The sequence below is a fragment of the Periplaneta americana genome, chromosome 11 (genome assembly GCF_040183065.1).
Source record: "Periplaneta americana isolate PAMFEO1 chromosome 11, P.americana_PAMFEO1_priV1, whole genome shotgun sequence".
Taxonomy (NCBI): domain Eukaryota; kingdom Metazoa; phylum Arthropoda; class Insecta; order Blattodea; family Blattidae; genus Periplaneta; species Periplaneta americana.
Genome location: NC_091127.1, coordinates 21,740,368 through 21,767,808, shown reverse-complemented (window position 1 = coordinate 21,767,808; position 27,441 = coordinate 21,740,368). Strand labels below are relative to the sequence as shown.

The 27,441-nt window shown below is 35.6% G+C and overlaps 1 protein-coding gene across 11 annotated transcripts in view; it reads left to right on the top strand.

Moving 5' to 3' along the window:
* The window catches only part of LOC138708871 (uncharacterized), a 151,882-nt gene that overhangs the window by 92,018 nt on the left and 32,423 nt on the right, over positions 1–27,441 (top strand). For 7 of the 11 annotated variants that reach the window (XR_011334779.1, XR_011334778.1, XM_069839138.1 and 4 more), the window contains 9 exons: positions 880–1,028; positions 7,698–7,894; positions 8,240–8,424; positions 10,131–10,214; positions 10,378–10,485; positions 13,253–13,536; positions 17,089–17,359; positions 20,900–21,270; positions 24,097–24,858. Coding sequence is in view for 8 of the 11 variants with exons in the window: in XM_069839138.1 (XP_069695239.1) it covers positions 880–1,028; positions 7,698–7,894; positions 8,240–8,424; positions 10,131–10,214; positions 10,378–10,485; positions 13,253–13,536; positions 17,089–17,359; positions 20,900–21,270; positions 24,097–24,858 (2,411 nt within the window). In the remaining 3 variants the exon portion in view is untranslated. Of the gene's footprint in view, positions 1–844; positions 1,029–7,697; positions 7,895–8,239; positions 8,425–10,130; positions 10,215–10,377; positions 10,486–13,252; positions 13,537–17,088; positions 17,360–20,899; positions 21,271–24,096; positions 24,859–27,441 lie in introns of all 11 variants that reach the window. The other 4 variants (XR_011334780.1, XM_069839135.1, XM_069839139.1 and 1 more) reach the window with 2 other exon arrangements.

Genomic DNA, 27,441 nt, shown 5'->3' with positions numbered 1-27,441 from the left:
TGTGTTGCAAGATCTCTCCTCCTTGTCCATGTTAATTTATTCTCTAATAATAACACTGATATGCTGCCTAGCAATTCTCAGAACTTGAGGCGATACTATTACAAAAATGGATCACGGATACACCACAAAGTGCTTAGAAACACGAAGCAACCAAGAATTCTTAAAAAGATAACGTACTTCTGATTGACATAATTGATTTAGTTTTGAAATATTTAAAAGTTCTTGTAAAAAGTTTATTTAAGTAAAAAAACTCCAAGATTTATGTGTTTATAATAGATTTCCTGAAAATATGTATTTACATAATTTTTTTTGTGAAAATGTGTTTTTATGTGAAATAAAATTCGGGTTTTAAACTTGAAACTTCATGTTCGGAATTTTTAACTTTGTTAATTGTGTTTTATCACACGCAAAAATAATATTTAATTACATAGGAATCTGCTCCTTACTCATAAGGTTGACGCTTTTGATTGTGTGTCAGTTTAGTGAATTAAATTACAGTACCGGTAGGTAGTATAAACACGTTATGAAGAATGGACTTGGAAGTCCTCTTGAAATCTTTCAATCAAATAAAACAACATCCCAACTTATTACAAAATAGAAGTAACTTATGAAATCCCTACAGCTATAGTTTTCTTAAATGAAAAATAAATGCTATTTGTAACATATTCACCTCTCAGCAACATTTTGAGATATTTTACAGTCTTGTTGCTTGCATCTCTGAACTTTTGACTACAATTTTTTTGGTTTTATTTCTGTTTAAGCTGCATGTTGTCATTGTTTTTTTAGTTTGCTGCATGTGTTGTGTGCTTCTTGCTAGCTTATAATACTAGTGATGTTGCTCCAGGATGTACGCTAAGTAACCTATCGGTTACTTTGCAGTGGCTGTCCAGAAAATTGAGGAAATCATACAGCAGCATCAGATGGACCAACTTCCACCGTTGGGCCGTCAGAGTAAATTCAAGATGGGTCCACCACAGCAGAATATGCCTCCTCCGTTGATGAGTATTCATACAACAATGCCCTCAGTTGTAAGGATAAATATAATTTACTAGGGATCAAGCTCTGCTATCTGTAGTTAGCTGCAATGCTTCCTTTATTATTTTATAGCTGTGCAAACTAGCTAATACTCTGAGCATGAAACTTTTACATGACTCACACTTAGAAGTGCTTCAAAATAAATTACAGTTGTGTGTTAACAATTCAATGTGCACAAAAATATTTCAGTTATTGTATGGCCACATCCTTGAACATAGATTAGCAGTAGTGAATATTATTACATTCAAAACATATTTGAGCCCTTTTTAAATACATTATATTTTTCTTTATCATGGTTATACTCATCCTTTCAATATCAGGGTCACAATGTTGTGTTAGGCCGGGTGCACACAGAATCAGACGCGACATGGCGTGACGCTATGTTTTGCTTTACAACGCCTCGCAGACAGCTTAAAACTGTCTGCTCGCGACAACTGATTTGCTGGCTGTGTGGGTTTGGAAAACTGGCCTAGGCTAGAAAATGGCGTCAATAAAAGAGGACTGTCTCTATGAAAAATTCTATTGTATTTGCTTATTATTTCTTAAGGACGCAAGCTCCTAAAAATTTATACGATTGAAAGAGTCTTAAAATTAAAATGTACTGCAAAAACGTCATTTTTTATGTTCATGACTACTTCACGATTCACAATAAAGAAAAATAATATATTAAATCAATAATGAGTGATAGTATAGAGCAGAGAATTAGGCTTACTACAAATTACACTGGTCAACAGTCATTTTGTGCCAGACATAAAACTGACAAATTCTTACTAATTTCGAGTCGCCCTCAGTAGCACAGTTGGTATAGCGCTGGCCTTTTATGCTCGAGGTTGCGGCTTCGATCCCAGCTGAGGTCGATGGCATTTAAGTGTGTTTAAATGCGACAGGCTCATGTCAGTAGATTTACTGGCATGTAAATAACTCCTGCGGGACAAAAATTCCGGCACACCGGCGACGCTGATATAACCTCTGCAGTTGCGAGCGTCATTAAATAAACCATAATTTAATTTACTAATTTCGACCTCCTGAATTAAAAAATAACAAGCAAAATATTCCTTCACTTCGGGTTTTCGAGATGCATAATATAATTCATTTTCTATGCATTTTATTAAAAAAAAATCACCGTATTTCGTGTGTAACTATTTTGTTTTACAAATGTGAAGACCCATTATGTGAAAACAATATTAGTATAAGTAGGACACCATGTTAGAAGCACTTGTAGAAAGGGAAATTATTTAATTGCCCTTCTACAAGTCTATTTGGAGGGGGTGAAACAGGTTTGCGGTATAAATTCACTTGAGTTTACCTGATTTTACTTGAGATGTGTATTTCTTTCACAGTGAGCTTTAATTACATTCCTGTAGTTTATATTTTGCAGTAGATCACCATGTCAAAACCACTTCTAGAAGCGGAAATTGTTTTATTGCCCCTTTCGGTTCCATTTGTAGGGGAAGAAACAGGTTTGCCGTATGAAAACGCTTCAGTTTACCAGGATATTTCTGTGGTGTTAGTATTCTGTGTAAGACGTGTATTTCTTTAAAGTGTGCTTTAATGATAATATTCAAAGTACGAATGGTTTATATGTGCGGATTTGAAGGTTGTAGCATTTCTTTTTGGAATGCAATTAGGCTACACAAAATTTTGCTGTTTTCTGTGCGAATGGGACAGTCGCACTCGAGATAAGCATTATAGAGCCAATGAAGAAAAATATTATACATCAACCCCTTGTACCTCAAAGTAAAGTAATTTTATCCCCTTTACACATTAAGTTGGCGTTAATGAAGAATATTGTTAAAGGGATGAATCATAAAACTGAAGCATTTAAACATATCCAGAGAAATTTCCTGCTATTAATAATCTGTGGCGCTACACCCCGTGAAGGGCCCAGACCGACCAGCCGGCTGCTGGCCTCACGCCCACATGCCAAAGCAGAGGTGGACGATCATCCAACTAGAATGGAGGTATCATGTGGTTAGCACGATGATCCCCCCAGTCATTATATCTGGCTTTCGCTACCTATCGTAGCTCCCCAAGTGCATCACGATGCTGGGTGGGCACTGGTCCCATACACTGGCCGAAATTTCGTGAGAAAATTTCTTCCCCCATGAGGACTTGCACCAGCGCGCATTCCGTAACATTTCCTGCTATTAGTGATTCAAAAATGAAAGAAGGAGTTCTCAATGGACCACAAATTAGAGAAATAATGAAGGACAATCACTTCGAATCTTTGTTGGAAGGAAAAGAGAGAGCCGTCTGGACTGCATTCATGGAGGTTGTATTAAATTTTCTGGATAACTGTAGAAGTGAGAATTATGAAGAATTAGTGCTAAAATTACTGTTGGCATATGAAACTAGGGATTGTAAAATGTACCTGAAAATTCACTTCCTTCACTCACATCTTGACTTTTTTCCCGAGAATTGTGGCGATTTCAGTGATGAGCATGGTGAGTGCTTCCATCAAGAAATTTCAACTATGGAAAAAAGATACCAAGGACAATGGAGTGCCAATATGCTAGCAGACTATTGTTGGACTTTAGCTCGTGATGTACCTGATGCCCCGTGTAAAAGAAAATGCAGAAAAAGAAAGCTGTAATCTTCTGAACAGTGAATATTTAGCCTTCTTGTCATTATATAAAGCAATATTTTGAATATATATAAATTCGAAAATTTCTCAAAAACCGTAACCAACAACTGTTTTTTATTGTCATATTCGTATTCAGGAGGCTCAAATTATATAGAAAACATGCATCACTTGCCTAGCACAAAAAAAAAATTAAAATTTGTTACGCAGTGTTATTATTATAAATTATTATACGCCTGGTGCTTTCATCTCATTTGCAATTTCTCGCATATTTTCAGAAACCACATTATTCTCGTGATATTGTTTCAAAGATTGTAGGCCTACAGAATATATTTTTCCTGTACTAAAACAACTAATTTATCCGCATCAAGCTCCATTATGAATAATGTGCACTACACGACAATAGTATTTTTTGTAGATAATGAAAGCGTGCAATCGTAGCCACTACCAACGCATGCGCAGTACACTGCAGCTATCAGACAGTCTCCTCGTGACGAACTTAAAGCAGTCATTCGAAGTTGTCTCTTTGTGTCTCCTCATATCTGCTCGCGGCTGTCGCGCCACATCTGATTCTGTGTGCATCACATCATAAGAAATCAATGGGAGACAAGTACCAACAGACAAAATGTTGCGTCGCGCCGCGCCGCATCTGATTCTGTGTGCATCACATCATAAGAAATCAATGGGAGACAAGTACCAACAGATAAAAATGTCGCGTCGCGCCGCGTCTGATCTGTGTGCACCCGGCCTTAGTTTTGTACTATTAGTAGTGTTAATGTTTGTACACAAGCAACAGATTTTTAGAAAAGTCTCTTAGGACCGATTGTATAAACCATTTAATCTTAGATCAGAGGTTAAATTGATCCTTGTTTCAGCTGAACTTGGAATTTTGTGTTGTATAAAGTCTAATCTGAGATTAATTTGTCTCAAACTAAAGTCAACTTTGACTGAAGAAATTTCTCCGATTAAATTAGATGATCCAAGTTCAGTTATTTCTTTTCTGTTTGAAACATACGAGTGACAGATTGTGCAAATAAAATATCCATTATTATTAATATTAATAGATATGTTAGGTACATTTATATATATTTCTTTCAATTTCTTGCCTTAATACACAAACATTCTTATATTTTATAAGGCTCTATCGTGTTCAGCAGTATCAAATAACATAACCTATAATTATATTATGTTTATAACAACCATTAATTATTAATGGATATGATAGGTACATTCATAAATGTTCAATTAACTGTATTACTAAACGAAAATTGTCGTTTTATAAAGCTTTATTATGTTTAGCAGTATCAAACACCATAACATGACAACAACTTGAGTCAACCTTCTTCTTATTGTCCGCCATTATTTACATTGCACAAAAAAACCAGTGTCTCCAACAGAGTGTAATACGGAAAGTCGCCAAAAAGTAGTTGTAAAGTCGCTAAATTTCTCATTATCAACAAAGAAAGATTAAATTTTGTCACTATGGGGCGCTAAAAAGGTCACTAAGTTCCTATTTAAGCAATATAAAAGTTAAAAGAAATTGTTGTTGAAAAAGAGTTAAAGTCGCTAGATTGGCAACACTGAACAAACCTGTATAACATGGTCTGCACATCATGTATTTCACCTGTTTATGCGATGTTGCCAAATCCTTTTCACGTGAACTTAGATTGCATTTGAACCAAGGAAATTTGATCGCAGAAAAGTTTTATACAATAGAAGAAGTGTCTGAACTCGGTTCACTTTTCGATCTTCGATCAAAGTTGATCTTTAGTCAGGGAGTTTTATACAGTCGGGCCTTAGCATTATAAGTGAGGAAGAGGTGAAAGTTAGGAGTTTTTAAGAAAATTGTAGAAGTGTAAAGGCATGAATAAAATCTTCATTTTGAGATATATGTGGGTAACCTTTGTTACATTTCATTGTACAAATATACAGTACATAATATATCTGTTGTAGATTTGAGAAATTATAGCATTAATTCTTTGTATTTATAACAAAAATGCGTTTAAAAATAGCATTTTATAATGTTAATTATTTAAAGAAATAGGATTTATTAGATAAAACCCATTCTGTTATTTTATGTATTTGAATATAAATAATAATTAGATATTGAAATGGTAATGGAAATACCTGATCAATATGACAATGTTTAGTTAAATATAGTTTGAATTGATGCCAGAAAAGAGAAAAGAAAAGAAAAAGAAGCAAAACAGAAACCATGAAACTGAAAATAAAAAAAGAAGCACTATTATATATTGAGAAAGACCCATTTTGCTATAGCAGTGTGACACTGAATGAATGTTCGTGTTTAAATTCAATGGCACAATATGTCACACTCCACAAAAATTTGGTTCCTGCTTATGTCCTGAAGAACGGATCAGGATCTGGAAAGGTTATTCAAATTGAAATTTAAAAAAAAAAAAAAAGATTACTCATTCTTTGAAATTGCTCTTATTTCCCAGGGAATACAATTTATCGCGGTAATATCTATTTATAGCATTCATTCGCAATAATGAAACTGACTTCAAAGAGTTGTAGTTGTGATGAAATGTGAAGAAAATTAAAAAAAAAGGAGCAAAAAGCATGGTTTGTATTTTTGTCGCGTGTATGATAATTTATTGCAACATTTTCATGCCTGTAATCATTTAGGACATTAGGGATTTGTAACATGCCCAAGGGCCTATAAAGTTTGTCATGGTTACAGGCTATTGCAAGAGAGTAATGTTTTCAATTTGCACAATTTCTGAAACTGAACAAAATACAGAAATGAATAAAATTAAACACGACTGGAAGAGAGTACTTTTTCAATTTACACAACTTCTGAAACTGAGTTTGTTATACAAAAAACTCCCTAGTTACTATTTTATTAGTAACTTCATTGTTGACTCTGACATATAAAATTGACAAACATTCATCAAATTAATGTGATATATTAACCCTTAAATGGTCGCGTGGGGTGTTGTGAACACCCCAGTCAGATATTATGGAGCTTGTAACTATATATTCAGTAAGCCTGTACTTCTGAAACTTTCAGTACCTTTATTGGAATTGGTAAGATAACAATAACCGTAGACATTTTTGAAATCTGAATTCGCATACTCGAGATAACAGTTTAAGTGAGTGGGGTGGTTGTACACGACTGCTTAAGGGTTAATATTTATTTCCTTTTCTAATAAAAAGGTAAAACATAAATTATTGTATGGAACTCGGGAATTAATAATGATTAATACATCTATGGCAACTTACAAAACCTAGGTCCACAGACCCTCGGTTTAGCAAAGCTGTTGCCCTCAGTGCTTAATTAGTAACATAATACTCTCGATACATAAATAATATTTTTTTAACTTAATCTGTAAGTATATAAAGACATATCTATCTTCGTAATGAATTTCTAAATACCGTATATACGCGAATACTCCGCGCCATCAAATAATCCACACACCTTTATTTTAGGAGAAAAAAGAAGAAGAAGAAAATTGACTGTAATTTCTGTTTTTTGATTTACAAGACATTAATCCTATATACTTAATGATGTACTCCAAAACTAAATAAAATATGAATTTGTTTCAAGAAACTCATCATAATCTTCACATGTTGTTGTAAAAGCATCCGGGACTCTATGTAGGCCTACATTAGCCAAAAAAAAAAAAAAAAAAATGCGAATTACAGTTTTTATCAGTTTAATGTTAATATGTGCATAAAATATTAAAGTCAGTAATTACATGCTCCCTTACATGTATTCATCATTACTTTCATCGTCATCACTAGCAGAAGAATCATTGTTGTCGCCATCTTCCTATAAAGGATCCAGTGTTTGAGGCGAAGCTGTACCAACCTTATTTCAGATGATGCGTGCACCCCAGTTTTTCTTTGCTAAATTCCGGAAAAAATATATGCAGAGTATTCGCGTACATATGATACTGTTCTTGTTTTTCTGTAGTGATTACTGCTAGCATTCATAACATTTTCCAAGTTACTGTATTAGTATTGAGTCGTGTGCATTGCAAGCTGTTACAATAAAGGTAACATTTTCATTTTGAATGAAGACTACAGAGGCAACTACGTTTTCATTTCTTTTTTCCAGGAAAAAGTTTTAATTGGGCTTGAACATGCTCCACCAACTTTCGATTTGCGAAATAAGTTGATTGGTCAAGGAGGGGCAAATCTTCACTACATACGTAATGAAACTGGAGCTATTGTTACACTACGAGGCAAAGGTTCTGGCTTCTGTGAACCTACAACAGGAGCAGAGTCTATGGAGCCTCTACATCTGTGTGTGGAGTATGTACTACATAATTAACACATGTCATTTGCACAGAATGGGGCAGAAGCTTCATTGTTGCCACAGAAACATAATTAAATGCATTGATTGAATATTGGATGCTTGGTCAATAAAATAAATGCTGGAGCTTAGCATACTTTCTGTCTTTGACACTTAACTGTCAAATTCTTCTGCCCCATTCTGTTTTTAAGGTGGTTTTATTTCATAATTCAGTTTAAAGTAGCATATACAGCAATACACAATGCATTTACATTATTCCAATATCATGGGAATTTTTTTCATTAATATCTCATATCAGTGTTAGCAGAGGAAAACCTGTTTCTGAAGCAGCATTTATGTTTCAGACATCCTAAATTTGAAGGACTGCAGGCAGCTCAACAGTTGGCTCTCAATTTGATTGAGACAATGCAACAAGAATTTGCTCAATTTCAACAGCAACAGCAACAACAGCAGCAGCAGCATCAACAACAACAGCAACAGCAGCAGCAACATCAGAATCAACAAATAAATAATCTTGCTCTGCAACAAGGTAAGTAAATCCTCTTACAGCAGCAAATAAAAAGCTGAGATGAAATAAGTGATGTCTTGAAGTTACTAGAGTGCGGAAGTAGGTATTATCTGTGAAGGTGAGTGGGGCAATGATGTATATTTGTGATGCAGAATTAATTACTACAAAGAGTTACAATATATATAAAGGGCTATGTCATGCAAATTTATGCAAAATTAATTACTACAAATATTGCAATATATAAAGAGCTTACTACAAAGATTACAATATATATATATATATATATATATATATATATATATATATATATATATATATATATATATATAAAGAGCTATGTCATGGGAATTTATGCAAAATTAATTATTACAAAGATTACAATGTATAAAGAGCTATGTCATGGAAATTTATGCAAAATTAATTATTACAAAGATTGCAATATATAAAGAGCTATTTTATGGGAATTTATGCAAAATTAATTACTACAAAGATTACAATGTATAAAGAGCTATGGCATGCAAATTTATGCAAAATTAATTATTACAAAGATTGCAATATATAAAGAGTTATGTCATGGGAATATATGCAAAATTAATTACTGCAAAGATTACAATGTATAAAGAGCTATGTCATGGAAATTTATGCAAAATTAATTATTACAAAGATTGCAATATATAAAGAGTTGTCATGGGAATTTATGCAAAGTTAATTACTACAAAGATTGCAATATATAAATAGTTATGTCGTGGGAATTTATGCAAAAATTAATTACTACAGAGGATTATAATATATAAAGAGCTATGTCATGGAAATTTGTGCAAAATTAATTATTAACAAGATTGCAATATATAAAGAGTTATGTCATGGGAATTTATACAAAATTAATTACTACAAAGATTGCAATATATAAAGAGCTATGTCATGAGAATTTATGCAACATTAATTACTACAAAGATTGCAATATGTAAAGAGCTATGTCATGGAAATTTATGCAAAATTAATTATTACAAAGATTGCAATATATAATAGCTATGTCATGAGTATTTATGCAAAATTAATTACTACAAAGATTACAATGTATAAATAGCTATGTCAAGGAAATTTATGCAAAATTGATTACTACAAAGATTGCAATATATAAATAGCTATGCCGTGGGAATTTATACAAAATTATTTACTACAGAGGATTACAATATATGAAGAGCTTTGTCATGGAAATTTAATTACTACAAAGATGCTATGGGTATAAAGAGCTATGCCATGGACATTTATGCAGAATTAATTACTACAAAGATTGCAGTATATAAAGTGCTATGTCATGGGAATTTATACAAAATTAATTAATACAGAGGATTGCAATATATAAAGAGCTTTGTCATGGACATTAAATTACTACAAAGAATTACAATATATAAAGATCTATGTCATGGAAATTCATGCAAAATTAATTACTACAAATATAGAAATATAAAGAGCTATGTCATGAGAATCACTTCATGTAATCACCTCATTACCAACGTTTTGCCAATTATCACCAACTTTCTCTGGTACATAATAGGGACTTAATGTCTGATGTGCCACTTGAGTTGAAAATAAGCTGAGACCTAAATTATTACTTGGTTTCAATATATTGAAATATTATTTTCAAAGCAAATGATTTTGTATGCACGTAGATATGACCAATAAAAATGTAACTGATATCAATAACAGATGTAATTTACCTGCAGCTCAGTTCCAGACAGTGAGTGTTGGAGGCTTGGCTCAGCCAGGGCTGGTAACTTTGCAACACCACCAGCCCATACAACCACAAGGTATAGTAGCATATCTGCTTGTTTTCCATACTCTTTCTTAATTAACTATTATTTCTAAACTTCTGGGGAGGAAAATGATGTATAATTTAAGACAAGAGACATCGGAAGCTATTTTTAAGAGGAAGATAGTACATGCTATGAAGACTATGTGATTGTCTTGCAGATCTTGTCCAGCAGCAGGGTGCTATTCCGGGCTTGGTAGCTACATCCATATCACTTCCAGTTGTGTCCAGTGTACCTATATTCACGAATCAAGTGCCACAGCAACCAGGTAACGTACTTCCTTCCCATTTTACATTCAATTCAAGATAATGGGTGACATGAATAAAACAAAGTACATGCTTTGAAATGAGCAGATAGTTCAATTTTCGTAATAATAAACTGCAGGGAAGGAAGTGGAGTACCTACTTCTTTTTCTTCTTTGGTTCTACAGCCGGGTTCCAGCCTTGACTGCCCCAACGATGCTTTTCCATGTCCTTCAATCTAACACCTTTGTTTTCCATCCTCGAACACCTTACTTACTTATATACTGGCTTTTAAGGAACCCGGAGGTTCATTGCCGCCCTCACATAAGCCCGCCATTGGTCCCTATCCTGAGCAAAATTAATCCATTCTCTATCATCATATCCCACCTCCCTTAAATCCATTTTAATATTATCTTCCCATCTACGTCTCGGCCTCCCTAAAGGTCTTTTTCCCTCCACTTCATCCAGCCATCTTAGCTGAGGTCTCCCTACTTTTCTGGTGCCAAAAGGTATAGTGAGAGTCAAGGATCATTTTCATCCTTCCTACAGATATGGCCCAGCCACCTGACTCTCCTAGCTTTAATTTCTCTGCAAACATCTGGTTCTTTAAAAAGTTGGTATAATTCATAGTTATATCTTTTCCCCCAACTGCCCTCATCATTTACTGGTCCGTATATCGTCCTCAGAACCTTTCTCTCGAATATACTCAGCCTACAATTGTCAGCACTTCCAACTGCCCAGGTTTCAGATCCATAAAGCAAGACTGGTCTTATTAATGATTTATATAATTTGCACTTAGTGTTGAGGCTGATATCATGTGATCTTAACTGTTTTTGGAGTGCATGATAGCATCTATTTGCTGTGAGGAGTCTATGTTGGATTTCTGCACTCACATAATTATCTGAGGTAACTAGTGAACCTAGGTAATTAAATTCGGTAACTTTTCCAAACTTGTATCCCCTACTTCAAGATACTCCATTTCTGAGGGATTTATTGATACCTCCATATACTTGGTTTTACCCTCATTTACTTTAAGGCCAATTTGCTGTGCTGCAGCATCTAGGTTGATGAATACATCTTTTATGGGTCTTTCTGATCTCCCAACAATGTCAATATCATCAGCATAAGCCAATATTTGCACCGATTTGTGGAATATTGTACCCCTCCTTTCAATTCCTGAGCTTCGGATAACCTTTTCCAAAGCAATATTGAACAACAGACATGCAAGGAGTACCTACTCTGCCTGTAATAATACCTTTTTCGAGTACACATGCTGGGGAAAGCAGGTTTGAATATGGTTGAACATGTCTTACACAGTACTTGTGTGGACTCAATTCTTATTTGTATTGTATTATCTAACAATGAGAGGAGTTTTGGAGCAAGGATGGATAGTGAATTAGACCAATTAAAATTTGTATAGTTGTTAATAGAAAACGGCTGATGGCGTCATTGACATGATACCAGAGCATTGGCTACCAACCAACCATTAAGGGTATAAGTACGTGAACGACCACAATTATTATAAAAAAAAATGCAGGTTCTAAATTTCTAAAATTTTATAAGGAAATGAACTCACAATTGGACAAAAATTACAAGGTACCACAACAAGACTTATTAGAATTTAAATATCTGATAAAAGTATAAAAAAGAGTAGTCTACTTTTCAAAAACAAATGTTGTTGTTGTTGTTTTCTAATGCCAGGCGTTTGACAATAAAGTCATTTGACCTCTTGCACTCCAATATTTTTCAAAGATATTATCATGACCAGCCACTGAAGCACAGATTTTGAGGTGTTACGAATCCATTTCTTGGTTTGAGTTGCACAATGGGCAGTTAGGGGACTGATATATTCCAATTCTATGCCGGGGTTTGGCCAAACAGTCATGGCCTGTTGCCAATCTAAATGCACCTACAGACGATTTTCGTGGTGAATCGGGAATTAACTGTGGATTATGATGCAGAGAGTTCTATTTTTTCCCTTGAGATTGTGTTATCAAATTTTGTTCGTTCAAGTCTAAGTATGTAGATTTTATAAATCTTTTCACAGAGTAATATGTAAATTTAGTAACAGGTCTGTAAGTAGCAGTGCTGCCCTTCTTTGCTAAAGCATCTGCATTCTCGTTTCCCAGGATTCCACAATGGAATGGTATCCATTGGAATACAATTCTTTTATTGAGTGATATTAATTGAGAGAGCATTTTAGTTATTTATGCTGTTTGAGATGAAGGTGTGTGTTTAGAGACTATTGATAGAATAGCTGCTATGGAGTCTGACAATATAACTGCATTCTTAAATTTATTGATGTGGCATAGAAGATGGCTTCATTGACATGATACCAGAGCATTGGCTACCAACCAACCATTAAGGTTCTAAATCTGGCACTTTTGTATGCACATGTGCACAGTCTTTTTTATTGATTTTCTATACTGTAGGTTACTTTATTAAAATTATGTTGCACATTGCTTTTCATGATGACTCAATGCTAGCATGATGGACATACAAGCTACCAAAGGGCCTGGGTTCTAATCCTGGTTGATAACCAGATAGGTATCCTTGTCATTACACACACAAATTAATTTCATTGTGCAGGAATTATCCAAAACTGACATCAGGCTTGTGATTATGCTCAAAATTCTCTTTTTCAGCTATGTCTTTTGTCTATATCTTTTGTCCCTATGTCCCCTGTATGTCTTAAGCTTGACTCATACTTTTTCAAGCATTTTATCTGTACTATTCTAGTGAAGCTAACTTGCATGCAAGTCACCAATATACGTACTCCTCTTTCAACATTAGCTGTTGTCCCAGTTGCACAGTTAACGGGACCTCCACCACTGTTGGGTGTACCACCACCCCATTTAACACAGCAGCAGCATCAGCAATTGATTCAGCAACACCAACAACAACAGCAACAACAGCAGCAACAGCAACAGCAGCAGCAACAACAACAGTTACTGGCACAACAGCAGCATCTTCAACAGCAGGTGCAACTTCCGCCCCCTGGACTGCACATTCCAACTCACCAAGGACCTCTGGTGCCTCCTCAGCAGCCAGTGCCTCATCAGCAACAGCATCTGCAGGTACGGAAAGGAGAATGAAAATAGCTACAGGATGTACAGTACGATTATTCAGTCCTGACAGTCGCCGGAGATGTGCGCCTGGGTCAGGTGAGTCCATTTAGTTATGCCAAGGGGTGTTTGGGTTAGTCACTCGCTTGTCTTCGGAGCAATCGGATATCATGCGTGCGGTAGAGCAGTATGTTTCTAGTACAATTAAGCTGTACTGTGTTCCTTTACCGACTGCTCGCCCTTATCTCTACTCCGGAGCTCTCCCCACTACTCCTATTACTTCTCCTCTTTCGCGTCACTGAGCTGTCAGGACTAATAATCGTTCTGTACGTACTATTTTCACCATTATCGAAATGCGCATTAAATTAGGCTTAATATCTCATGCAAATAAATAAATGAATGAGTGAATAAATAAATAAATCAAAGAATAAATCAGTGAATGAATAAATGAACAAATCAATCAATCAGTGAGGTAGAAACTATAATCTTGATGGCAGTGAGTGTAAATTAAACAATATGCAGTTGTTGTGTCTCAGTCTTTTGCAATGGGAAAGAGAGAAGAGCAACAAAAACTCAAATTTTGCGTATTAAAATATAAGGTATAAAGTCAATATTACTGGCCAATTTAGCAACACATTAACTGAAGATTACAAAATTAATGGTTGGAAAGAAATATGTGAATATGGAAAATCAATTGGAACAACACATTTTCTGTCGTCTAAGAGGAGGCCTTCGTAAGTCTTCTTTATCTGAAGAATCCAAAACTAGATAATTAATCATGATTTAATTTAGTGTTATTGACTACAAACAAACTAACCTTGCTAATAATCTGTAATAATGGGTGAATTTAGATTTGTAGAAAAAATATTAGTAACCATTAATAACTAATAATATTAGTTTCAATTATGCAACAAGAGCTTATAAAATTCACTAATAATATTAGTATTTTACTAGTAATTTGTAAGTGCTCTTCTTACATTATGCAGCAGAAATATTCTACAAATTACAAATCAGAAATCACAAGTCAATTTACTAATATTATTAGTAGGGCTAGGATTTTGATGACCTATAAATCATAAAAAAAAGTCCTAAAAACAATCTTTTTATGACCTAAAAATCTTTCAAAAATGTCCTTAAAAATGCCCTAAAATTGATCTTACATTCTAAAATTAGCTTAGTAGGAAAAGGAGTTTTGTGCTACTTAATATTTAGACTAGTAATTAAATTAAATTCTAGTACCAACATATAAGTTTATTTAATTTTACATAATTTTTTCTAAGTGGTACACTTTAATTAATTATTTTACCTGATGTAGTTTCTATGTAGCCCATCACAAGGCCACTCTTATACGGAATTAGCAAGTATAGAGGAGTCTATGTTGAAGGGATGGTGGTACTGATCCATTACATGGGGTGTACTATATTAAAAGGGCAATATTTGCGTAGGAAAACGATTAAAATATCATACAAAATAATGGGTATTAGCCACCAGCGTAGCTCGGTTGGTTAAGGCACTTGCCTGCCGATCCGGAGTTGCGCTCGGGCGCAGGTTCGATTCCCGCTTGGGCTGATTATCTGGTTGGGTTTTTTCCGAGGTTTTCCCAACCATAAGGCAAATGTCAGGTAATCTATTGCAAATCCTCGGCCTCATCTCGCAAAATATATCACTATCACCAACTCCGTCGACGCTAAATAACCTCGTAGTTGGTACAGCGTCGTTAAATAACAAAGTAAAAATAAAGGGTATTAATGGACAAAATATGTAGACAAAATATCAAAGGAAATAAACATTATTTTATATTAATAACTAGCCGTACCCGTGCGCTCCGCTGCACCAGTTAGAAATAAATATAAAGTAATTACATAATTAAAATAAGACATTTGATCCAGGGAACATTCGTGTTTGATAGAAGGATAAATCGTTTAATATATTACTTAATTTAAATTGTATTTAAAATATTAAAATGGGATCATTTTGATCCAGAGACCACTCATTTGGTGCAATGACAATTCCTTTAACATGTTTCTTAATTGTTATTACCAATTATTTTTGGAAAAGCGAAAATTAACAGAAACATTTTGGCTATAGATTTATTATTATGTTTATATTATATTATATTATATTATGTAAAAAAGTGTGTGATAATGGATGTACTCGAATTAGAAAGTTTTTAATTTGTTGTGGGAGCTCTTGAATCTCAGGAGGAACAACTTTTACAACAGCGCAACATAATCTGCTTGGCTCATTACCCAATTTTTTTGCATTGCATTTATTGCATATGTATTTTATGTATTTTAACACGATTCAATTGAGCATAGTTAAAATTTGAATTATAAAATAATGGATTGCTAAGCTAACGTACTATTACTGCATACTAAATCAATACACTCTCGTTGTTCGTTAATTCTCTGAGATAAAAATGAATATGTTCATAAACATTATTTTAAGAAATACAGGAAATGAATATACAGAATAACCTATCAAGTTTTCTGTGCATAAGAAGCTATTTTAATCTTACCTGTCCTCAATTCACTCACAAGTTACTGTAATAACATTATAGCATTATGTCCATCCAGAGAAACTACACTTTCCGATGATGAAATAATAATTAATTATACAAATCGGTTAATTTAGCTTCCGATATTACTTCATACAAACACAGAAACATTGTCTGTAGGCTATGTTTCATAGCTTTCGATTGTTGTGTCCAAGGCCCCTTATAGACGAAGTCATTTGTTTTTTATTTCAGTACACCGCCTTAGATGGCAGTTATTTTAATTTTAAAACTCATTTATCTCATTAAATATCAGTTCTATCAAAATTTTTCAAGGAATAAAACTTATCGCAAATTATTTTTAAAGAAACTTTTGTTATGTAACATTTTTCACAAAAATCAATAATAAGCGAGATATTTCGATTTATTTAATTCAGGCCCCCTTATAACCGCCCTTTTAAATAATGTATTTTGAATGCCATATAGCCTAAAATCTAAGTTACAACGAACTTAATTTATATTCCAATTTTCATCGAAATCCGTTCAGCCATTATCGCGTGAAAAGGTAACATACAGACAGACAGACAGAAATACAAACAAACAAAAATTAAAAAAAAAGCGATTTTCGGTTTCAGGGTGGTTATATATGTTAGGACCAATTATTTTTGGAAAATCGAAAATTACCAGAAAAATTTCGGCTACAGATTTATTATTAGCATAGATGGGGATTTGTGGCCAAAATGAAATGAAAATGCCTCAAATATGTCCGAATAACACAAAAGATGCTCTTATGAGTTGAAACAGGCAAAAAATGCAAGAAAATGCCCTAACAAATATGTCTTAAAACACTCAGTTTATCACATAACATATAAATACTAAAGCGGCTATGTTTCTGGCTTACTAGAAAAAAGATGCAATTTCATAAAAATCCTAGCCCTAATTATTAGTTTGTAGATTATTACGCAACAGGTCCTAGCTTTCACAGTAGCTACTTTCTCGAGAAAAAATAAGTACAGTATCAAGACAGTCACAGAAAAGTAATGCATCTGGTGCTGTGTTGGTTGTGGCAGGCCGTGATGCAACAGCAACAGCAGCCCATGCACCCGCAGCAGATACAGCAACATCAGGCCCAGGTCCTGTTGCAACAGCCACCACCTGGCATTCCAGTGCAGGGACAGCCTCCTCCACAGAATGCCCTGACGTCACTGCCACAGCAGCTGGTGGCTCCACCTGGGATGGTGGTTGTGAGCCAGTCGGGGGCAATGGGCACAAATGCTGTGGTGACTACACAGCCACAGCAACCGCCACTGGTGCAGCAGCAACAGCAGCCCATTCCTCCAGGTGAAAATGGTCCTCTCGGCCATTTAGCATTTACAAGTAGGGGGAGCTCTTTATTGCTGATTTAACAACCGTGTGCCACTAATGTTCCTGTTTCAAACTAACATCCTTTCAGTTGCTAAATTTAATTGCTTTGTAAATATTGCTTACACTACCAGCATACCTTTCTTTTCTTTAATCTGGATATTCTGCCAAAGCAATTTTTTTCTTACATAAATCTTGATACAGTAGAACCCCGATTATCCGACACCCTATTAACCGATAGACGGATTATCCGACTATCTTTCTCTCACTCTTTTTCTTATTTTGCTACAGAAACATATGCAGTACTACTGTATGTTATGTTAGTACGTATTGTTTCTAGAGAGTGTTATTACAAGTTTCAAAACTTATCCAGTTTGGTCTACTGTTCGAGTTGCCGTACTGTACAACTTACTTACTTACTGGCTTTTAAGGAACCCGGAGGTTCATTGCCGCCCTCACATAAGCCCGCCATTGGTCCCTATCCTGAGCAAGATTAATCCAGTCTCTATCATCATATCCCACCTCCCTCAAATCCATTTTAATATTATTTTCCCATCTACATCTCGGCCTCCCCAAAGGTCTTTTCCCCTCTGGCCTCCCAACTAACACTCTATATGCATTTCTGGATTCGCCCATACGTGCTACATGTCCTGCCCATCTCAAACATCTGGATTTAATGTTCCTAATTATGTCAGGTGAAGGATACAATGTGTGCAGCTCTGCGTTGTGTAACTTTCTCCATTCTCCTGTAACTTCATCCCTCTTAGCCCCAAATATTTTACTAAGAACCTTATTCTCAAAAACCCTCAATCTCTGTTCCTCTCTCAAAGTTGTTGTTGTTGTTTTCTAATGCCAGGCGTTTGACAATAAAGTCATTTGACCTATTGCACTCCAATATTTTTCAAAGATATTATCATGACCAGCCACTGAAGCACAGATTTTGAGGTGTTCCGAATCCATTTCTTGGTTTGAGTTGCACAGTGGACAGTTAGGGGACTGATATATTCCAATTCTATGCAGGTGTTTGGCCAAACAATCATGGCCTGTTGTCAATCTAAATGCAGCTACAGACGATTTTCGTGGTACCGTAAATCGGGAATTAACTGTGGATTTTGATGCAGAGAGTTCCATTTTTTCCCTTGGGATTGTGTTATCAAATTTTATTTGTTGAAGTCTAAGTATGTAGATTTAATAAATCTTTTTACAGAGTAATACGTAGATTTGGTAACAGGTTTGTAAGTAGCAGTGCTGCCCTTCTTTGCTAAAGCATCCACATTCTCGTTTCCCAGGATTCCACAATGGGATGGTATCCATTGGAATACAATTCTTTTATTAAGTGATATTAATTGAGAGAGCATTTTAGTTATTTATGCTGTTTGAGATGAAGGTGTGTGTTTAGAGACTATTGATAGAATAGCTGCTTTGGAGTCTGACAATATAACTGCATTCCTAAATTTACTGATGTGGCATAGAAGATTCCTGAGACTTTCACTTATTGCAATGATTTCTCCATCAAAACTTGTTGTTCCATATCCAAGAGATCTATAAAGTAAGAAGAGACAGCACGTAACACCTGCACCGGCACCTTGTTCTCTGGAGATCAAGGATCCGTCAGTGTATAAATGAAGCCAGTTTTGTGGAGGGTATCTAATATTAATTGTCTTTAAAGACAATTGTTTTAGTATTTCAGTGTTTACTTCTGATTTCAGTATTTCTTCTGTTAAATTTAGATTATATTCTATATTTAATAGAGTTAAAGGGTTTGGTTTAATTTGTAGGTTTTCTTTTAAATTCGGGATATTGATTTTCTGTTTTAATTCTTGAACCATGGATATGAAACTTTTTTGAGTTTTGAATCTACCTCTCTCAAAGTGAGAGTCCAAGTTTCACAGCCATACAGAACAACTGGTAATATAACTGTTTTATAAATTCTAACTTTCAGATTTTTTGACAGACTAGATGACATAAGCTTCTCAACCGAATAATAACACGCATTTCCCATATTTATTCTGCGTTTAATTTCCTCCCGAGTGTCATTTATATTTGTTACTGTTGCTCCAAGATATTTGAATTTTTTAACTTCTATACGAAATGTATTCCATGAGTGTTAAAAGAAAACGTTTTGTAATAAGTATCGAAAAAAATTAAAGTAACTGAGTAATTTGGGTAAAGAGAAACTGTGGTTTATCTGGCTTCAGAATACGAGACTGATGTTACAGCTGTGCGCGATTTAATAAAAATCAAGGATAAAGTGTATAGAGTATGTAAATCTACAGCATGAGACCTCTAGCCCTACTATTCCTATCTTTCTGCTGACAGCCATTACAAGGAGTTTCCTTGCCCTTTAAAAGCACGTCGTTTACAACCGAACTTAAATTAGTGAATTTCTGATCCACTACCTAGCATGTTAAACATAAGACCACGGAGGAAATTACGTAACTTCAGCTCTTATTCACTTAATTTATGAAAATATTTTATGATACGGATTATCCGATTTTTTTGATTAACCATCCAGTCCATCCCCTTCGTTACCACGGATAATAGAGGTTCTACTGTACATAGTTGTTTGGTTTGGGTTTTTGTTACTGTGTCACTTTTAAATATTGAATAAAATTGTCTTTGTATCTTTCTTTCTCATTTTTTGCACACTCTGATTATTACTGCTCAAAAGTTTTGTAGAGTATTTTTCCCCACACAAGTTCATTCTCTTCAGTTAGAATTTCATTTTCATGAAACTATGTTAAAACAGATTATTCAAGATGTATACATATATGGTGATTGGTTGCCAAATATTTGATAAGTAATAATTAAGTCGTTAGTTCTTGTCAACTTGTTTCTGCCTGATTGTTATTTCATTGTCAACATACGCACCTACATGGTATAGATCTCGCAAGGAGGGAATACCAACGGAAGAAATGTGAATCAAACAATGCGATAAGGAAGAAAGGGTGACAGAAAAGGTCACGAGATAGCTTGAATGATCTTCAAGAGTACAGTCAGAAGAGAAATGACATCGATAGAATCAGTCTTGCGTTGTGATAGTTACATTACGACTTTAGTTTGTTCCATCTGTTTTTCTCTTCTTCAAATTTTTGTCAAGAGCATTTGCCACAAGTTTCACACATTGTTCATGTGTTGATGTTTTCTGCCTTTCTGGCCTTGAATCATCGTCTAAGCTGACACGAAAACGAGTAACCCAACGAGAAGCTGTAATACAGTCCACTAAGCTCACCACAGATCCACTCCTCTGTGCATTGCTGTGAGGTTTTGCCACATAAAGATTCGATCTTCAATTGTCACAGTACTCGAGACACATGTAGGCTTCATTTCTAGCTCTCATTACCTAAACACAGAGTATGCTATGGACGAAACGAACACAATCCTTCAACTGTAACTGGCGAATTTTTATTGGTGTTGCGTCATGCACTTTACAGTTCTGTCAATCTGTGCATTATTTATGAAATGACTCTCGTACATATGCGTTTTTAATTGTAAATTAAGAAGGAAACAATTGTGCAGGTCATCAAGGTCTGGCACCTCCACCAACAGCTGTTCCACCACCTAACCAGGCACTGCCACCACATTCGTATGGAAGCCAACAGATATATGTGACAACGCAGCCCCCTCCAACTTCAGGTGCTCAGCTGGTGCCGCAACCACCGCAGCCAGTGCCGGTCCCAGCTCAGCAGCCTGGCCAGGAACCACCTCAACCAGTGCCCATGCCTGCGCTGGCAGGTCAGCAGCAGCAGCCCCCACAACAGCCTCAGCAGCTCGGCAATATTGCTGCTCAACAACCGCAACCTGGACAACAGCTTCAGCAGCTGCCGCCACAAGGCTTTGTGGCTGGGCCTCCAGGCAGTCAGCCTGTTGCTATCTCGTACCCATATCAAGTAAGAAAACCCTTTTAGCACTAGAGACAAGCACATACGAGTAAACTATTTTGACTTTACCTGGCTCTCACCAGGAGGCTCAGGTTCGATTTCTGTACTGGAACCACACCCTGTCAGATTTTCTGATCTACCCTACCTGAAGGTAGGAGACCCTTGACGTAAAGGGATGATATTGGCTTATTTTTACCATTATCTTTTATATCTCACCAAACTATTTTACACTCATTGCTAAAACTCCAGTTGTGAACGAAATTCCTCCATGGAAATGTGTGATTCCAGAACATAGCATACAAATTCCAGGAAATCATTCCAAAAATGATCCTCCATACATTCTTAGGTTAGATTCCATGGAACTACTCTGCAGTACATATAAGGATCACCTTCAAATTTATACAGATGGATCTCTAAATCCTAATAATAGGACATCAGGAGCAGGGTATTGCATTCCAAAATATCAAGAAAGTTATTTCATACCATGTTCATCCTCCTCCAGTCTTGACACTGAATTGCTAGCTATTGATGCTGCTGCTCTTCAGTGTGTTACTCAAATTTCTGAAAAATCTATTTGCATACTTACCGACTCCAAGGAGGCTATATTTAATATAATTAAATATGTACCAAACCTATATGCACATAGAATTATTCGAATTCAGAAACAACAAAGTAAACTAAAAGAACTCCAAAAGGAAATAACATTTCAATGGATACCTAGTCATTGTGGTATACCTGGAAACGAGAAAGTCGATAATATTGCAAAACAGGCAACATATTTGCAACCAAGATCTCTTCAAGTGATAATTCTATTCAATGCTTTTGCTTTAGTAAAGTCTTATTTTACAAACCTATGGATCACCAACTGGCTCTCTTCTGACAAAGGAAAAATTTTACAGTCTGTACAAAAGAAACCAAATGACCTGGAAATTACAAAAACTTGCCCAGACATGTTCAAACATTTTTAACAAGAGCCAGAACAGGTCACATTGTCACACAATTGCACCTACACCGATTTCACATTTCTGATAATCCTACTTGTTTGTGGTGTAATAGTCATGATGAAGATCTGGAACACATTCTTCTATACTGTCCATCCATAAACCACAAAAGAAGTAAATTAAAATCATCAGTACCAGTTGCAGAAGACACAGCCCTGCAGTATATAATGACAACACCCCACCTCTGGCTACTAGCAACAGGCATCTATAATGAACACCAATCAAAATACCCCTCATTTCTCGTGAAAACAACAACTGAATAGACTACAGTGGACTATAGTGGACTTTATGTTGTCAGCAAACAGCTGGATACATTAAGAAGATTGATCTCACCAAACTGGCTTAGTGCAGCATATCTAACATTTTCCCACAGACTTATAATTGTCTTTGAAGTATAGCGTGGTGAGCCACAATTTCTAACTATTATTTAGCAAAAATATTAGTTTGAATAATATTATAATTTTAAAATTTAAAATGAGCGATTTTTCTAAATTAACTTAAATAAAAAACGTACATTTTGAAAGTACAAATTATGACTACAAAATGTGGAGGTTATTGCTGACATATGTGGAATTTTTTTTAAACACATTTAGTATTTTACTATTCATTTTGGGCATAAATAATAAATGATCTTCTGAAATTTTAGTGCCTTTACATTATTTTTAAACTAACTAATGAGAACTATCACATAATATATTCAAATAAAGAAAATTTAGAGAATTGAAGTCTGAAAAGGTTCCCAAAATGCTGGCTACATTTCCATGTTGGATAGTTGTTCCTATTCATTGTCGTAGATAATTGGTACAGCGAGAGTCTCCAGTAATAGGCACCAAACTTGTACAAATTTCGGAAACCAGGTCTTTTGCTTCTCTACAAATAAATACCTTTTTATGTAAAAGTTTATAAGGGCTGATTGAGAAAAGTATATTATAACAGTTCAATAGTTCATGTGTGTATGTTTAGTTAGCAGTCTGAATACTGGTTGGAATCTCATAAGTGACACCAATAAGGCATCACTCATTGAGCAACTAAGCCAGGAGATAATAGGGTAGGGTAGTCAGTTCCTTTCCCCCTCTCCATTGCATACATTGCTGACTAATAACACATACTTCTTCAGCTGAGCATAATATTTGCTTCATCACATTGAAACAGTTACTGAAACAAACTCACAACATAGCAGCTTATTTTGTGAGTGACATTTTATTATTTTTCATTAATAGTAATAATAATGATAATAATAATTATAATTATAATAATGATGATGATAATAATAATAATAATAATAATAATAATAATAATAATAATAATAAAAATAATAAACATTTTGTATAGGAGGTATTTAAACTAGTTACACTAAGCCTCACTGAGGATTTCGGTCACTGACAGCTACTGGAAAATATAAATACTTCCACTTGTCAAAATTCCTGAAACTTAGTTTTCTTTGAGCACTAGCTAAGTTATCTTGAGATACCATTACCAATGCTGTATAACGTGTGAATGACTACAGCTCTTGAGTTCACTTTTTTTTAGTGCTTTCTGGTAGGTATAGGGAAAGAAGTGTACCTGAGTTTATAGTGGTGCTCTGGTGTGGGTTCGATTCCCGCTTGGACTTATTAGCTGGTTGGGTTTTTTCCGAGATTTTCTCCAACTGTAAGGCGAATGTCAGGTAATCTATGGCGAATCCTCTGCCTTATCTCGTCAAATAACATCTCACTATCACTAATTACATCGTCATTAAATAACCTAATAGTTGATACAGCTTCGTTAAATAACCAACTAAAAAAATTACAGTGGTTTTGGTATTGTTCAGGATTTGATTTTTCCTGTATTTCAGTACATGCAGAATTCTGTGCCAGCTCCTGCCACATATCCAGCATTTGGGCGACCAGAACCCCAACAAGCTCCACAAGGGATTCATGCTCAAGTGCAGCAGCAGCAACAAGGGCCTCCAGTCCAGAATCAAGGCCCTCCTCTGCAGCAGGGCCCTCCTCTTCAGGCTCAAGGACATCCCCTGCAACACCAAGGTCAACCCTGGCAACAAGGCCTTCCTATCCAGGCTCAGGGCCCTTTACAGAGTCAGGGTCCTCCTTTACAGGGCCAGGGCCCTCAGGGACCTCCAATACAAGGACAGGCACCTCCAATGCAAGGACAGGGTCCTCCATTACAGCAGGGGCCGCCAATGCAAGGTCCTGGAATGCAGCAGCCAGGACCTCCTATGCAGAATCAGACCCCACCACAAGGACCACACTTGCAGCAAGGTCCTCCTTTCCAACAGCAGAATCAGGGCTCGCCATTGCAGAATCAGAATTCTCAGCTTCAGAATCAGGGGCCTCCCATGCAGAATCAAAATGCAGCAATACAGCTGAAGCAGGGGCAAGGACCACCACTCCAGCAGCAGCAAGGACCACCTCTGCAACAGCAACCCCCTCCACAGTTATTGCAGCAGCAGCCATCTCCTCAACAGCAACAACAGCCCCAGCAGCAGCAGCAACAGCAGCCACAACAGCAGTCACCACAACAACAGCAGCAACTGAGCAAACCTGGGCAGAAGCGACGGTTCACTGAGGAGAGGGAAGAGCCTCAAGAAGGATTCCAGGTGGGGACATGTTTTGCTTAGCACTGATGAGATTTTTTGATACAGGTTGAAATTCCCTGCTTGATTCTTCATGAAACGTTCCAAATTATTTTTCACTCTGTGATAATTCGAGAAGAATGTATGCAGTCTTTAATACTTCCATTGTGTGGTTCATTGTAATGCTTTCACAACATAACAGATATGGTACAAGCAAAATGCATATCCTTTTTGATACACAAGCTCTGGGTTGGCTCATTGTGGAGATGTTATTTGTAAGTTATACAGGACATCATTTTATTTTTACTTCAACTTTTATTGTACCTGGGTTTTTGAATGTACTTCACTCCCACCCCTTCTACTAACGAAGTTCCAACTGTCCTCCACACAGAACCAAGGCCGCAGTACTGAGTGACTATAGTACGTTTCAGAAATATGTTCGCTTTTCCCTTGATGAAAACTTCCAATATTGAATCATATTTTCGCACAGGTACTGTCGACTGTTTGCCTACGTCGCATCCTGATTTCCCCCACCTGCTTCTGCTCGCTCCACTGTAAAGACTAGTGGCTGGGCTGCTGGGCTTTCTTAGCTCTTTTCTGAAAACATTAATTTCTGTTAGGAATTAATTGGACGTCTGCGTAATATTATGCAACTATTTAAAATAACTTAAATAAAAGGGCCTCGTTAAGTAATTAACTATCACGTGATTCGTCCCCTTTCTACGATCCTGCGACATAACCACTTGGACGGACAGTAGATAGCATGTCTGAGTAATTTTATCTGTGCGGGTTGGGCAGAAATGAAGACTGAATTTACAGTACGTAAGGTATTCTTTTATAGAGTAGGTACAGAATTATTTCAACATGAGTTACTAAGTATGAAGGACGAAACTGGTAATTGGAATTAGATGCAATAGTCTATAGTGCGATAATAAGCACAAAAGATCTGAAGCCTATATCGAAATGAATGGCCACCATTTTAAAAAATGTATTTACATATCCATATTACGATTATTTTTCAATTTAACTTCATTCTCTATATTGTATGCTCATGTGCTGTAGACAGTATAATATACACTGCATAATGAATACGTTCGCATGGATAACTCAGTTCGTGAGTAAAAACACTTATTGTTAACACAGTACTGTATTTTGATTAAACAAAACTTAATGAAAATTATCAAACTCAAAATCGCGATATTTCCTACTTTACGTAAATGGATGAACTACTTTTCTTCCCTCCTATACCTAGTAAAGTGATATGTTTGTATTTTACGCCAGTACCATCGAACTCCAGTCGTGGAAGGAGGTAACAAACTGTGTTTCCGGGTCTCAATCATTAATCCAAAGGTATAGCCAGGTTAATATTAAAAAGTTAGTAAAAATAAAATGATGTCCCTGTATAACTTAATTCGAACTAATTTAGTATTGAAAGATAGCAATAATGTCTTTTGATTGAGAAGTACTTTTGTTTGAACTGTTTTTCTTGCTGTTGGACAATATGAGTTTGAATTATTCCTTCAGCAGCAATGAAAATAGTGTAAAGAAATCTTCTGTCTCACTCTGTTGTAGTGAAAACATAATTCTTTTAAGTATGTGCATTGGTAAAACGCAATATTTGTCTATGGAAGACTTTGCGTAGATTCTGAAAACATTTTATATTGCAAGAATATTAGAGGGAGGAAAGAAAAAGTGAGAATTTTTATTAACATAAGTTCTATGGGATTTTACACAAGATCACTGTCTTACAGTGTATTGTTTTGAAAGGTATGACAATTGATTCATAGCTAATTTTGTTGTTGTTGTTTTCTAATGCCAGGCGTTTGACAATAAAGTCATTTCACCTCTTGCACTCCAATATTTTTCAAAGATATTATCATGGCCAGCCACTGAAGCACAGATGTTGAGGTGTTCCGAATCCATTTCTTGGTTTGAGTTGCACAATGGGCAGTTAGGGGACTGATATATTCCAATTCTATGCAGGTGTTTGGCCAAACAATCATGGCCTGTTGCCAATCTAAATGCAGCTACAGACGATTTTCGTGGTAAATCGGGAATTAACTGTGGATTTTGATGCATTTTCATAGCTAATTTTGAGTAAGCAAGTCCCCCCCCCCCCAAGCTTAATATAAAGAATTTTCCAACTTCATTTATTTTCCTTACCTGCTTACTGAAGAATTGTCCTCTTCACAGATGCCAAAATTAAAAGAAAAAACACAAAATTTGTTGTTCTTTTGATACTCAGTGGACACTTTCTCAGAGGTGTCACATTTGACTTTTACTACACACTGTTAGATTGTTCGTGATTGTATTGAAATAGTATAGAAATTTTAAAAGGATGGAATGACAAGTTCAGTTCACAGCATATTTCCAAAACATTCAATAAGAGTTTATGATCCGTGATTTTGAAGTTAGTAAGATCTTGTTTTAAAAATAAAAGTTGAAGACAACATGTAGTATGCGGAAGACTTTTGCATAGGAAGTGTGACGAATTTGATTTTATTCTCACAAAATTTGAAAGTAAAACTGATCAAAATGTTATTTTGTGCCTCGATAATAAAAAACATAACACAACATCTTTAAGCACATAGGAAAGTATCTGAATTA